The sequence below is a fragment of the Sparus aurata genome, chromosome 19 (genome assembly GCF_900880675.1).
Source record: "Sparus aurata chromosome 19, fSpaAur1.1, whole genome shotgun sequence".
NCBI lineage: Eukaryota > Metazoa > Chordata > Actinopteri > Spariformes > Sparidae > Sparus > Sparus aurata.
This window is the reverse complement of record NC_044205.1, coordinates 6,550,798-6,564,838: the sequence shown is the minus strand read 5'-3', so window position 1 is coordinate 6,564,838 and position 14,041 is coordinate 6,550,798. Positions and strand designations below refer to the sequence as shown.

General features: G+C 40.0%; 1 protein-coding gene across 1 annotated transcript; it reads left to right on the top strand.

The window, feature by feature from the left end:
- The first annotated feature begins 1,563 nt into the window (after nt 1-1,563).
- Nucleotides 1,564-7,486, top strand: aoc1 (amine oxidase copper containing 1). The gene is made up of 5 exons (XM_030397611.1): nt 1,564-1,723; nt 2,262-3,797; nt 4,653-4,941; nt 5,384-5,516; nt 6,507-7,486. Exons 2-5 carry the CDS (start codon nt 2,264-2,266, stop codon nt 6,774-6,776), a joined length of 2,226 nt encoding a protein of 741 aa, XP_030253471.1. The 5' UTR covers nt 1,564-1,723; nt 2,262-2,263; the 3' UTR covers nt 6,777-7,486.
- The last annotated feature ends 6,555 nt before the right edge of the window (nt 7,487-14,041 follow it).

Here is a 14,041-nt window from a genome sequence, read left to right as displayed (position 1 = left end):
AAATTTTTTTAAATAATAATTTATGAATAATCTTAAAATAATCCCAGAGCATTTGCTTTGTTTCTGTTTTCTCTCCTGTTGCTCAGCAAGTGCCAGTGCATGCCAGTGAAAGGAAAACCTATTGTTGTGTCGGTAGCAAGAGAGACAGCGAGGACACCACTGACTTCATGGAAATATTCACATTATTTCGAATTTTTGGGTGAAAAGGCAAACACAACATCACAGTGAAACGCAAGTTGTGCCTGCAGGATAAATGCTTGTTGTATTGTTTTCATGTTAACAGCTGTGCCTAATACTGTGTGCCTCTGCCCAGTTCGCTGTCAGATTGTTAGCAAAATAAAGAGCTGTAAATGTGATATTGCATCTGTCATTCCAATTAATAGTTACTGATTTTGGGTCGTAAAAAAAGGCTATAAAATGACGGTAGAGTCAACACATTCAAGGGTACATGTACAGCTGGCTACACGCTGTCTGGATAATGTAACCAACATGTGCAATGAGTAACATATTGGGTTTATTATTGGTAACTCTGAAGTACTGCTATGCGTACTTTTCTCAGTAGATAACACAGTATTATAACAAGCTACTCTTTAATGTCAGTAATCTTGTAATAGGTTTCTTTTAAAGTAATTATCCAAGGTGTAAATACCACATTAAGACCCTCTGAAAAGACATTACTTACTCCCTTGACTTGTGATCTAGCTCATGCACCCACACGGGGCCATGAGGGGTCATTTTGGGATCTCTGGATTCTGAATTGAAGCAGATGGAGCCATTTTATTTTCTGTAATGTTAGTTTTTTTTGTTATTTGGTTGCTTTCTTTATCATAAACAAGTCCCCAACTACCTCAGTTGTTTAGGAAAATGCACCAAAACTGTTTTGCTGTGAAGCTCCAGAAACTTTTTTGTTGGACTAAAAAGCTTCACCTGACTTCCATCAATATGGGGGGAGGATATAAAAACTGAATTTCCATTTTTGGGTGAACTTCTCCTTTAAAACAAATTGCATACATTTTCCACAGGGTGATGTTACAGTAATTCACTGTATTCTGCTTTTATGAAGCCTCAAAACATCTACAGAGCTGGTGGTTTGTGGCCAACAGCATCTTAATGGTATCTGACATATAATTGCTAAATTCACACTACCGTCTGAATAACCTGAGATTTGTAAACAATTTTTTACAATTAACCATGCATCAATTCCAAATTAATTTTATTTCCCCAGCAGGAAGTTTTATATTTGTAAAGAATTACCACATTTGAACAAAAGCAATTTCTATGGACGACTAAGAATGTTGATCATTAATGCTATCAATCTAAAAAAAATAAAAATACACAACATAACTATTTTACCTGTTCCCTAAACTAATGCACTGCTTGCAATAAAGCCAATTTTTTCACCTTGGTATTATATTAGATCTCAGCGTTTGCATGCCTTCCCCATAGCATATTACTGGACTGACTAAGACGATGTGACTTTCTGGCACAGTGCTATACTTCAGTTTATCAGCAGCATTACCTAAAACGGCACCTGTTATTTCATCATATTTACAACCCACCGTTGGCCAATCAGCCTCCGTCACTGCAAAGTAGGAGGTTAAACATAAGCAGCAGTCCATTGATCCTTGTTTACGTTAGAGAGTTTTCTTCATTGGGTGAAGCCGAACGACCGGACTGATCGAACTAGTTTCACAAAGTGCTTGAAGCAGGAGGACAACTGCAGGTACAGTAGCTTGGTTTCTTTCTTTTTCCTGATGTAGAGCTGAAAGTGTTTCTCAACTACTCCATAGTCAGTACACCATGTATCATATTACAACAATACTATTATGCAAGCATTTCATACAATCAAATGAATCCTGAACAATGTGACAAATTGCATTGAGAACTTGATGCTTTTCTATCTCATAAATGTGCAGCACAAACAGTGCAGAGAGATAGAGTATAGAGAATTACAATGGTGACTGTGAGTGTGTTACAGCAGAGGCTGATACACACTGATTGTGTTCCCGTGGAGAGGTAGAGGAGACTGTGTCATAAAAGCAAATAGAGTTAAGGTAATAAGGAAGCATTGCTTATCAGGCTTTAAATAGAGAAGAAGGAAAGGAGAGCCAAGTAGAGGATTTACTCTCGTTTTACTCTAGAAATTATTTCATTGATTTCATTTCATCAACAGCATAAATCTAAGAAAACGTTTGGATTAAAAGATTTTCCACCTTCACTCACGTTTTTATGCTGGATATTTTCTTCTCCTTATGTTACAGCCATGAAGATTCTCTGTCTACTGCTGGTTGGCTTGGCTGGTTGCAGTGCTTCTAGATCAAGAGAGTGGGCTCATCATGGTGCCCCAATGTTTTCAGACCTCACTGTACGTGAGATGAAAGCTGTCCGGGCCTACCTGCATGGTATTCCAGAGATGCAGCTTACTAATGCTCGCAGCAAGACTCTGAAGAAGAACAGCATCCTACTGATGGAACTCCACGTGCCAAAGAAGCATGAAGCCCTGAGAGCTCTGGACCGTGGACAGGCCAAACCCCCACGTGAAGCCCGTGTGATCATCCAGTTTGGGAACCAGACCAAGCCCAACATCACTGAGTACATTGTGAGTCCTCTGCCATCTCCAAATTCCCACAGAGTCAAGACGTTTAAGGGGAATAAGCCTATCCAGTTTGAGTCGAGACCTATTACCGCAGTAGAGTATGACCATATCATTGCCATCCTCACCAAGATCACCACTAAAGCGCACAAGCTCCTGTTTGAGACCACAGGAGGGTTTTCCTTCACTAACTGCTCTGACCGGTGCCTGACGTTCTCAGACATAGCCCCTCGTGGGCTGGGTCCAGGTGAGAGGTCTAGCTGGATCATGTTGCAAAAGTTTGTGGAGGGTTATTTCATCCACCCAGTTGGGTTTGAGGTATTGGTCAACCACAAGGACCTGGATCCAGAAAATTGGACTGTTGAGAAGGTCTGGTACAACAGCATGTACTTTGACAGTGTTGAGGAACTGGTAGAAAAATATGAATCAGGAGGTGTGGAGAAGATCAAACTGCCCGATCATGATGAAAATGACCTCTACTCCACCTACATCCCCCGTGGTCAGAGCAACACTCCCACTGATATCCATGGGCCAAAGCTTGTCGAGCCCCAGGGGCCTCGCTATCACATTGACCGCAATTTTGTTGAATATGCTGGGTGGTCTTTTGCCTACCGAGTCCGCTCATCAGCTGGACTTCAAGTCTTTGACCTCCGTTTCAATGGAGAAAGGATTGCCTATGAGATCAGCCTCCAAGAAGCTATTGCCTTCTATGCTGGTGACACCCCTGCTGCCATGCAAACAAAGTACATCGATGCTGGCTGGGCAATGGGCACCTCAACCTTTGAGCTGGCACCTGGAATCGACTGTCCAGAAATTGCCACTTTTGTTGACCTCTACCACTACTACGACACGGACAAACCTGTGCACCACAAAAACGCACTCTGCATTTTCGAAATGACCACTGCTATGCCTTTGAGAAGACATTTCAACTCCAACTTCCAAGGTGGATACAACTTCTATGGAGGGCTAGAGAACACGGTGCTGGTGTTGCGGACGACCTCGACAGTTTACAACTATGATTACATCTGGGACTTCCTCTTCTATCAGAATGGAGTGGTGGAGGTAAAGGTCAGCGCTACCGGATACATCCATGCCACTTTCTTTACACCTAATGGACTTCACTATGGTACCAGGGTATACAACTATGTGCTTGGTAACCTGCACACACACCTCATCCATTATAAAGTGGACCTGGATATTGCTGGTGAGTATTATTGTGTCTAGTTAGGTTTTACAGTGAAGGTTGCCAGATGCTCATCAGAAGCAACAACCATTCATACACACACTGTCATTATCGCCCCCTGCTGGTATTGCACTTTGATAAACCCGTGAACTTTTCACACCTAGGCAAACTGAAACTCACAATGTTGTTCTCTGGTGGATCAGCAGGTCTATTATTTGCTTAAGTGTGAGACTGTGCTGATCATACAGCCATTTCTATATTCATATTGCAGAAAGTGTGAATCTCATAAATATTGGCACTGGTCATAAATATAATCCAGTGTTTTTTCTTCCAATATTGACTTAAGACAATGGGTAACCAGAATGCCTGCAATGTGGTCTTCAAAGAAAAGTGGAAAAGCAACCTTTATTTTCTTTTATATATTGTGTGTTTTGAAGGAAAGGCAAAGAAAGTTTATTAGTATATCACCTTTCAACACCACGGCATTTCAGAGAGCTTTGAATTCAATTTGAAGCTTTGAAAGAAGTGCAGTGAGATGAAAGAAAGGCACAAAGAAACTTTGCTTTGACCAAGTTTTTTATTGATTTCGAGATAAAAATGGATGGCTTTCTGGACTTTACCCTGTCATAAAGGAGCCAATCTTGACCTATAAATTCTGCGAGACTGTTCTGTTGAAATGTGTGATCAAGGCTATCTATGATATAGGCTCTGTGCCATGCATAGACAATAACCCAATCTTGTTAAACCTGTCTACTAATTCTACGCTGAGTTAAAAGAAAAAGCAAGACTTGTGATACAAACATGAAACTTTGTATAGTATCTCAACAGACTGCTTATAACTTTTCTGAAACCCTCTTTGCCTTCACTGTGACACAGGTCGAGCGAACAGCTTTGAGACGTTGGATCTGAAATTTGTCAACTTCACAAACCCCTGGAGCCCGCAGAATTTTGTCGTCCAGTCAAAACTCCACAGGACTGAGCACAAGACCGAGCGATCTGCAGCTTTTCGCTTTGGCAAAAAGTTCCCCCGCTATGTGCACTTTAAGAACCCCAATGAGAAAAATAAGTGGGGGCACGAGAAGAGTTACCGTATTCAGTTAAACTCACATGCCCACAGTGTCCTTCCAAGAGGCTGGAGAGAGGAAAACGGCATCAGTTGGTCAAGGTAATAACAAATGTACCCCTTTTGTTGTTGGAAAAAAACACATGTATAACTTGAGACAAATGTTAAAACCTCAGATACTATCTTCTATGTATGCCACACTTACAAATGTCTCATCATCTTAGACACATTTCCCTTAAAATCAATCATATATGTTATCTCTGGACATGTGTGTATCTTCTGTAGAATTTTAATGTCCACTATATAAATGCATTTTAAGAAAGTTTGCACACATAATCGTGGTGACAACATAGTTTGTAATGACTGACACAACAGAGGATCAGTGGGCTTCAGGAGGTTAATCTCTTGATTGGAATTTTGTTGGTCAGATCAAAGTATGGTTATGTTTATGGAGGAACAGAGGTGCAGCTGACAGTCAAATGACACTTTTTACAGTGTTGTCTGTCAAAGTTACAGAGTGAGTATGAAACACTCTTCCCTACAGGTATCCTCTGGCTGTGACTCGTCATAAAGATAGCGAAGCGACCAGCAGTAGCATTTACACCCAGAACAACCCCTGGGAACCTGAAGTGTCCTTTGAGGACTACATCCGCAACAATGAAGACATAGTGAACCAGGTACAGTCCAGATGCATCTACATTCCATGTTTATACACGTCACAAATCCATACGTTTTGTCCACAATATTTGTGAAAGTCAGACAGAAATTAGATTGGTATAAATATTCAAGTAAATAAGTAAAATAAGGTAAAATTTTTAACATTTAAGGTAACAACTCCGAAAAAGTTCAAATTATAGGTCACTACACTTTAGTTAATAGTTATTTGACTGTTGACAAACAATGAAATACTTTATAAACCACTTATTAAACAATGGTAATGGTTTATGACCATCAGTTGTTGATGATATACACTGTATTTATAAACCATTTACAAAGTATCACTAAACATTGGCTACAACTTCGCACACAATTGCTTTATAAAGTGTGATAGATAAAACCTATTTTCCAAAATGGTGAACTATTATTTTGACCTAAAAAGCCTTCAATTGAAATATCCAAGATCTATTATTTCAACTGTTTGGTAGAATCATTTAAATCTAAAACAATTTTCACAACACAGGACATTAATGAAAACTGGCAACAAGTACAAATTACCTTTAAAAATCATTGAGGAAAAATGGATCCAGAAACGTATTTGATTTTGTAATATCATCTGATCACCAACCAAGGCGATGGTTCAATTGTCATTTTTGTTACATGGTTTCTGGAATTTTAAGGGTTAGTTATGATTAAGGTGCACAGGTGCACAATTCTTTCCTGTTACAAAATTTTTAATTTGCTAATGGACACCATCCTTTGTGATGTTGCATGTAGCTCCCTAGAAATTTGGTTTACATTTCAGGAACAGGGTGTTTTCTAAGAGGTTACGTCAATGGTTCATATTTGCTTTTCCCTAAAATAATCTGTTCATCTGCTCTGGTCAGGACCATCGTGGTGATTCACAAATGCTGACATTTTGGTCTGTTTGCACATTCAAGTAGATAAAAACTACCTGTTATGTGTCCTACTCTGAAAACCTCATATAATGTTGACTCTCCTGTGTGCAGGACCTGGTTGCCTGGGTGACAGTGGGCTTCCTGCATGTGCCTCACTCAGAGGACATCCCCAACACGGCAACACCCGGCAACGCAGTTGGCTTTTTCCTCCGACCCTTCAATTTCTTCGACGAAGACCCTTCGCTGGCATCCAGAAGCACCGTGATTGTTCGGCAAGGCAAGGACGGCAAGCCCAAGGTCCAGAGATGGACACCTGAGGTCATAGGTCACTGTGTGACAGACAAGCCATTCTTTTACAATGGCACATATGCAGGAGTTTAGAGCTGCTGTTTACTCCATTTAAGTTAATTGTAAATCGTGAATCTCAGAATTAAAATAATCACTTCAGTTACATGTAGTCAGATTTATTCCTAGTAATGTTTTACAATGTGAAAACTTTGAAATATTTACATTTCAAACAAAACAAAAAAATGATGCCTGCCAAACTGGTAGATTATAACTTCAAATCATTTTTTTTTTCATAGAAAATAAAACCTGTTGTCAAAGTTAATGTACCACACCAAATCAAACCACACATGCAACCTGACAGAGGTAAGGGGGCCGGTGTGGGGCATAAGGGGCCTTGAGAGCTCCTGTAATCCCATGTTGGGTCTCCATGGTTGAGGTTTAGCAGTAGCGAGCATCCAGGATGCAGGATGCTCTGTATCCGCCCTGCTTGTGGTAAATTGCTGGCTCTCAGCGTGCACTACTTGCCCCTACTGTGGGAATGTTTTTACTGGAAAGACAACAGGCCTAACAGAGCAAACAGCCTGATTCCGGATCCTTCCCTGCAAACAGTCCAGGATACCTCCTGGCTGGGCAATCACCCTGGAAACCTAACATTACAAACAATATGACACAATGTACTCAATATCAACAGCACATGTAGCTGCTTTGTCTTTTATGTACACATTCCTTGCATACCAGTGTAACTTTATAGTTCTCAACCAAAAGATGTAATGAAGTGCAGAATAAATCAAACTGTTGATCATGTTGTTGTTTTGGATTTGATTTTAATTGAAGCTCTTCTGTATTCAGCAACGATTAACACACACACTGAAAACAAAATATAACTGTTAGGAGAGAGGTGGATTTTGCAGTGGAAAAGTGGGTTTGTGTGAGGGGTAAATAATGAGTGTTTTGGATTTGGGAAAAGGAATCCGGCCAACAACTGTTCTAAAACCCCTTTTATAAGTGTGTGCTGATGTTTTACAGTTTGCGTGGTAAAAGAGGAATAACATGAAAGCAATGCACGCATGGATGAATGAACGGTGTTCGAGGAGAGGACAAAAAACAATGTGAATTGGGTAACAAGCATTCCACTGGCTATTTCCATGGCAATGACGGTCCTGACGTCACAACAGAAAAAAAAAAACTATAGGAAAGCAGTTAACATGAGACGAGTTTAGACATTCTAAACTGTAATGTAGTTCTTTTTATGTGTGCTACAGCTTACATATCAGTGTAAAATACACTCAGGGCGGCTGTGACTCAGGGGGAGAGCTAGCGTCTTGTTATTGGAAGGTCGTGGGTTCGATTCCCCTGGTGTGCATTCCGAAGTGTCCAAAATACTGAACCCCCCAGCTGTTGCTGATGTGCTGGTCAGCACATTGCATGGCAGCTACCGCCATCAGCGTATGTATGTATGAATCACTGTAAGTCGCTTTGGACAAAAGCACCTTAAATGTAAATGTCATGCTAAGACGCCGTTAAATCATTGAGCTTCTGTGTTGTGAAACCTCTCTGTGACTTTATGGACAGTCTGAAATTGATGAAGGCATACTGTTAAAGCAGCAGCCGAAAATGTAAAATTATACTGACAAATAAAAGCCTATATATTTAAATTTTAAGTTCAACAGGACACTGGATCGCAAATAATAGTGAAGTGAGAGTAGATAAATATACTGATAAAACAAAAAAAATAAAATAGATAACTACAAAGATAATCTGCAAAAATCAATGAGACAACCAACATGTTGATATTTCTGCATTAATACAACAATTTCTATGTTTTAAAGGTTTACAGTCCCCAAATAAAACGCCTGGGAACTTAATTGATAAGGTGTCGCCACCTAGTGGGTTCTTGAATAATTGCTTGTCTGGTCAGATCATCAGTGGAAGCCCAGATGCAGTGGATACATGTCATGAAAGTCCTTTGAAAATGTATATCATTACTCTTTAATTATCATGCATATATTAAAACTGTTGTGCATGTTCTAACCACAATGTTCATATTTGTTTTCTTCCTTATTATTACAGACAGACAGTCTGCATAAAGAAACCCTTTCCAAAAACGTACGCTAAAATGTGAGTAGCTGTTAAGGAGCGAGTGAGACGACTTGTATTGCATTTTTAATGAGTAATTCCTGAATAACTGAATCAAGGATTATATTGTAGATGATGAGTTACTAGAGAACAGACTGGGAGGTACTACATTAATGAATCATTAGGTAATGATTAGTTCATAAATATCTGTGATTCAACATACTCTCCACTTTCTTCATGAGTTGTTCCTGATTAACTATGAACCAGTCACTGAGTTGCACAAACAACTGACAGCTCATCAATTATTAATTACTTGATTATTTGTGACACGTTTTGTGCCCCTTCAACTAAAGTGAAACATAATGTTTGGACTATGATTAAATAATTTTGCTAATTGTGAAATTCAGTAGGTAATTGTCATAATCATGAAATGATGAGGGATTATTTATCAACCATTCAGTATGGGGTATCACTTTACTCGAGGGGGCACAACAATAGTAGCTGTAGATTAAGTAATTTGTAATTACCTGTTTAATACTCTATCAAGAACAACTCATGAAGAAAGTGATATGTATGTTGATTCACAAATATTCATGACCTGATGATTGTGTAATGATTTATGGCAAATGGACTTGTATTTCTATAGCACCTTTTCTAGTCTGCTCAATGTGTTTTGCAATACTTGGCACATTCACCCATTCACACATACAGTCACACACTGATGGCAGAGGCTGCTGTGCAAAGTGCCATCTGCTCATCAGGAGCAATGTGGGGTTCAGAGACACTTCAACATGCAGCCGGGGGAGCCAGGGATTCGAACCAGCCACCTTCCGATTACTGGACAAACCTCTCTACTGCCCGTTAATGTATTAGGGGCGGCCCCATTAATGTATTATCCGCCAGTCTGTTGTCTAGTAATTCCCGTATAGTCCTTAAAAGCTTTTCAGAAAATTACTAATTGACAATTCATCAATCATCAAATAGCTCCTGATTCATTTCTCCCTAGGAACTACTTACATTTTTGCCGATTGTTACAGGATTTTTTAATTAGCGAAGTAAATTGTGAAACGCCTCTTCACTTTTAGGAGAAATGTTTCCAGGTAAAGGGAAACTGCATCAATTTTACGATGTGACGATCACTTGATTCATCATGGGGAGTACTTCTCAGACTCAAAAATCAGCACCACATGAATACATGTCCTCTGTGGCTCTGGAGAGGTTGTGTGAATTCTGAGTCCGATCATCGGGGTCAAATCAACACATTATTAAAAGGGAGACCGTGTTGAAAACAGGAGGCTTGAAAAGACAGCGGTTGAACTTGCAGGATGGGTCCAATGTAAAAAAAACACAAAAAGGTTTTAGTAGGTCAAATGTAGGATCCAGTGTTATTAAGCTCTGGTCACAGATGATATGAGACTAGCTAATATCCTCCTGTGTAAGGTGATTCAAATGTCTCTCCCATCTCTTTCTCCTGTAATGCCTCTCTCTCTCTTTCCCTCTCTGTTTTGTGGAGACTGCCTGTCTGTCTGAAAATTTGTCTCAGCTGCTGCTCTGGGGTGGGGGTTATTTTGAGAGGTGGACAAAGAGGAATGGGATGGTTGGCATACCAGCAGGGACACACATCACCATGCACCATGCACAACAAAATCACCCACACATGCATGCACTCACACACATACTTGCTTAATGAGGGGCAGGATCATCAAGGTTCAGTTTATCTCTCAACTGCTTGCTAAATGAATACAGTTTACAGTGTTCAAATTCTGGAAAAAATGTTTGCTGTATAAAAATGTCCTTTATATGCCATGCAAGAAAATATATTCTTTTAAATACTAGAAGTGTTTTTATGCTGTACGTCTTGCTCCTGTGTTGCTTTATCTCACCTGTATGCCAGCATCAGTCAGCTATAGGTGTTTTGAAAAGGTATTTTAGGCCCTCTAAACACATACATGGGTATTTCTTAAAACAAAGTTTTGTCTATGGTTTTAGCCTTCCGTACACACGTAAACAGTGTTTCAGGTAACTGAAAACTGAGGATGAAGATATTCAGAAACACCGTTTCCAGTGTTTATGTGTAGAAAGAGAAACCGGGTTGTTTTTGGCTTGTCTCCTTTGTGTGGCAGACTTCTAAGTGTACAACATGGCCTTAGTGGACTCAGACAACATAACAACCCCCATAAGTTTAAGTCAAAGTGGGTTGTACTGACTGTAGCCATCTTGGCAGTGCCTGACACTAAACCCTGAGAGGTGCAGCATTGGGGGAGCTGAAGCAAACCTAGATGGTCAACAAGCTCACTTAGCTGGAAGCTACCAAGCTAGCTAAGGCTAGAAAGCCATCCATGGTTACGCATAAAGATAATTGAATCTTTAATCACAAGATAATTCATATTTATTCAAGTGATTCGCATGATAGATGATGTGTACAGTTTGTTTTTGTGATTTTGTTTATTGTATTTGAGTGTTTTTTATCTTGTGGCCCTGACTGCATATCAAGTTTCCCATCTGGGATAATAAAAGGAATGAAATGAAGTGAGTTTGGCCACAGCTGTCATGGCTGGTTATGCTGGTTGAATGGTGCTGGATCCAAAAGCAAGAGGAGATAGAATGCCTTTAAATGTGTAGAAGGAGTTGGGAATGTGACTCGAAGGAGGGACTGAGAGGCCGATTGTGACAGCAGGTTTGTTCGCCTGAATAGCCAGAATACCTCACTCTACCTTAGCCGCAATTTGCATGTAACACATGCTTGCAGTGTCCTTCCTTTTTTCCTGTCCCTTCCCTGTAGGTTCATAAAGTAAAGTATATTTACACTCTATCCAGCAGTCAACTAAAGAATTACAGTACATTACAGTGGATTTGCTGCAGACAGGTTGAGTAGTGAGAATGAAGACACTTTTTATTCCGAAAAGTTTCAAACTTGTTCTCTCCCCAGCTCTGGGTGTCCATTCCTCCAGAGGCTCTGGGCTCTACCCACGTCTCTATTCTCAAGAGGTCGCCAGCTCCAGCAGCTGTCTGCCAGTTAATACTAACAAGGTTGCTCGATAATCCAAAACACTGGGGTATGTTCCTCCACCGTTAAATCCAAGATAGAGAACAATTGGCATTATTAGCTAAATTAAAAAACAAGAATACAGAAGAAAATAGCACTCCACTTAATGTTAAATGGGAACAATCTGATATGATATGATATGAACAGTCTGATATGATATGTTTCTTGCCAAGCCACAAACCCCTCAGCAGTTCATCATGTTCAGACATTATAGAGGAAGTTTTAAAATGTTATTTCACAAAGAGCAATTTGTTTTATTTTTATTTTGTACAGTGTGATAAGAGGGTTTGTCTTAGAAGGAAGGAAACAAAGGCTCAAGCTTGTCTCAGCTGCTCGACAACCGTTCCAGAAATACATACCCTCAGTACAAATGTGTTTACTGTTACATCTTTCTATTATACACCACTGGAAACATTCTGCTGTGTCACTGACTCATTATCATAGGGTATTCATAGCTGGGTCAAAACAGGGTACAGTGTTGAATCAGATTATTCCAACATATGCAACATTTCCATACCAGTGTCACACTGTGGGGCTGACACAGAGGTTTGATGCAGTGATGTGTTTGATGATAACAGATTGATGATACAAACACAGCTGGAAATAGGAGAGGAAAGATAAACTAAGTGAAGAAGGAAGGAAGGAAGCATGTACACAGGTCAGACTCTTCACAGGTTGTGTGACCTTATAAACTGGTTTTCATTCAGGATCCACTAAGGAAGGCACATTTGGCCCATACAAGAAAATTACATAAATTCAAGTTTCCATCCAAATGTGCAAATTTAAGCACAATTTCTTGGATTTTTTTGACATAGAAAAAAAGTCAATTAGAATGTCACTATTGTTATTAGAATATAAGCATTGAGATAAGCATTTTACACAAGTTTGAATCAGTCGTCAAACTCATCTGAAATAAACTTCATTCAAATTCACCAAAACAGACTTGGTATGTCTTTCCGCAACCACCTCTGGTTTGTCCAATTAAATCCTCAATTCTCAGCATAACATATGAAAAAATGTTACTCCACACGTCATTTTCACCCACTAATTATGTCCGACTCTCTCTCTTTCTCCTGTGCCACTTCAGGCCTCTCTCATCCCCGCCTGCCATGTCTTCTTGTCCCCAGAGTCATAGTCCTGTAAATCGCCTCTGTACTATATCCCAGCCATGTTCACTGCAAAGTGCCTGAATCAGGTCAAGTACAGTGTGGGCAGAATCAGGTTATTAGGTCACATATCCCCACAGCTAATTAAGCTACTGAGTTACTTTTTTTTTTTTTAGCAATATTTAGTTATTTTGTTAAATTTCTGACATTTCCACACAAGTTTTTTATGTGCTTCTTGCAAACGTCATGAAGTTCATGCTGGCACCAACAATATTCGTCAGAAGCAGTCTAAGATCACAAAAGATAGCCTAGCCAGGACTTTTCAGGCAGCTAGAAAGATGTGTTGGCATCAATCAATTGTCTCTGGTCCCTTACTCCAGTAGGGTAATGATGAGACATACAGTAGGCTTACAGTTATGAAACGCCTGCTGGCACGTCACTGTAGGGAGCAAGGATACAGGTTTCGATAACTGGCCCTCATTCTGGGGTCGCCCCCACCTGCTGAGAGCAGACGGCCATCATCCTATTTGAGTCGACTTTCCTTTTTTATCTAGCAACATAGAGGTGTTGCTCTAAAAGGTTCTACACATGTATTTTCAATTTAACCTCCAACCAGGATATAAAATTTACTTCATTTTAGGCTCTGGTTTTAAAACCATCCTCATCAAGTAGTAACAGCCTTGTCCAGGGAACAGGCTTTCACCTGGTGGTAATCTACAGACCTCCAGGACCTTTCTCACTATTCCGAGAAGAATTCTGTGAATTTATTGCAGATCTTCTGACTCATGCAGATAAGATCCTAATTATTGGGGATTTCAATATCCACTTCAATAAGCCTTCTGACCCTCCAAGTGAAGCTTTTCTTGGAATTCTTGATATTTCTGGCTTCATTCAGCTTGTTCATAACACCCATTCATTCCAGTGGTAACACTCTGGACTTGATCCTTTCCCATGGATTAGATGTGTCAGCCTTGAATGTTGCTTCTGTCTCTTCTGCTGTGTCGGACCACTTTTTAAAGCATCATTTGCCTGTCCTTGTACTGGTGACACAAATGTTTTCACTTCTCATCATATCAGCCCAGCAACCATAGGGACACTCAGTGATAAATTGCCTGGGGTCTAGGCTCCTT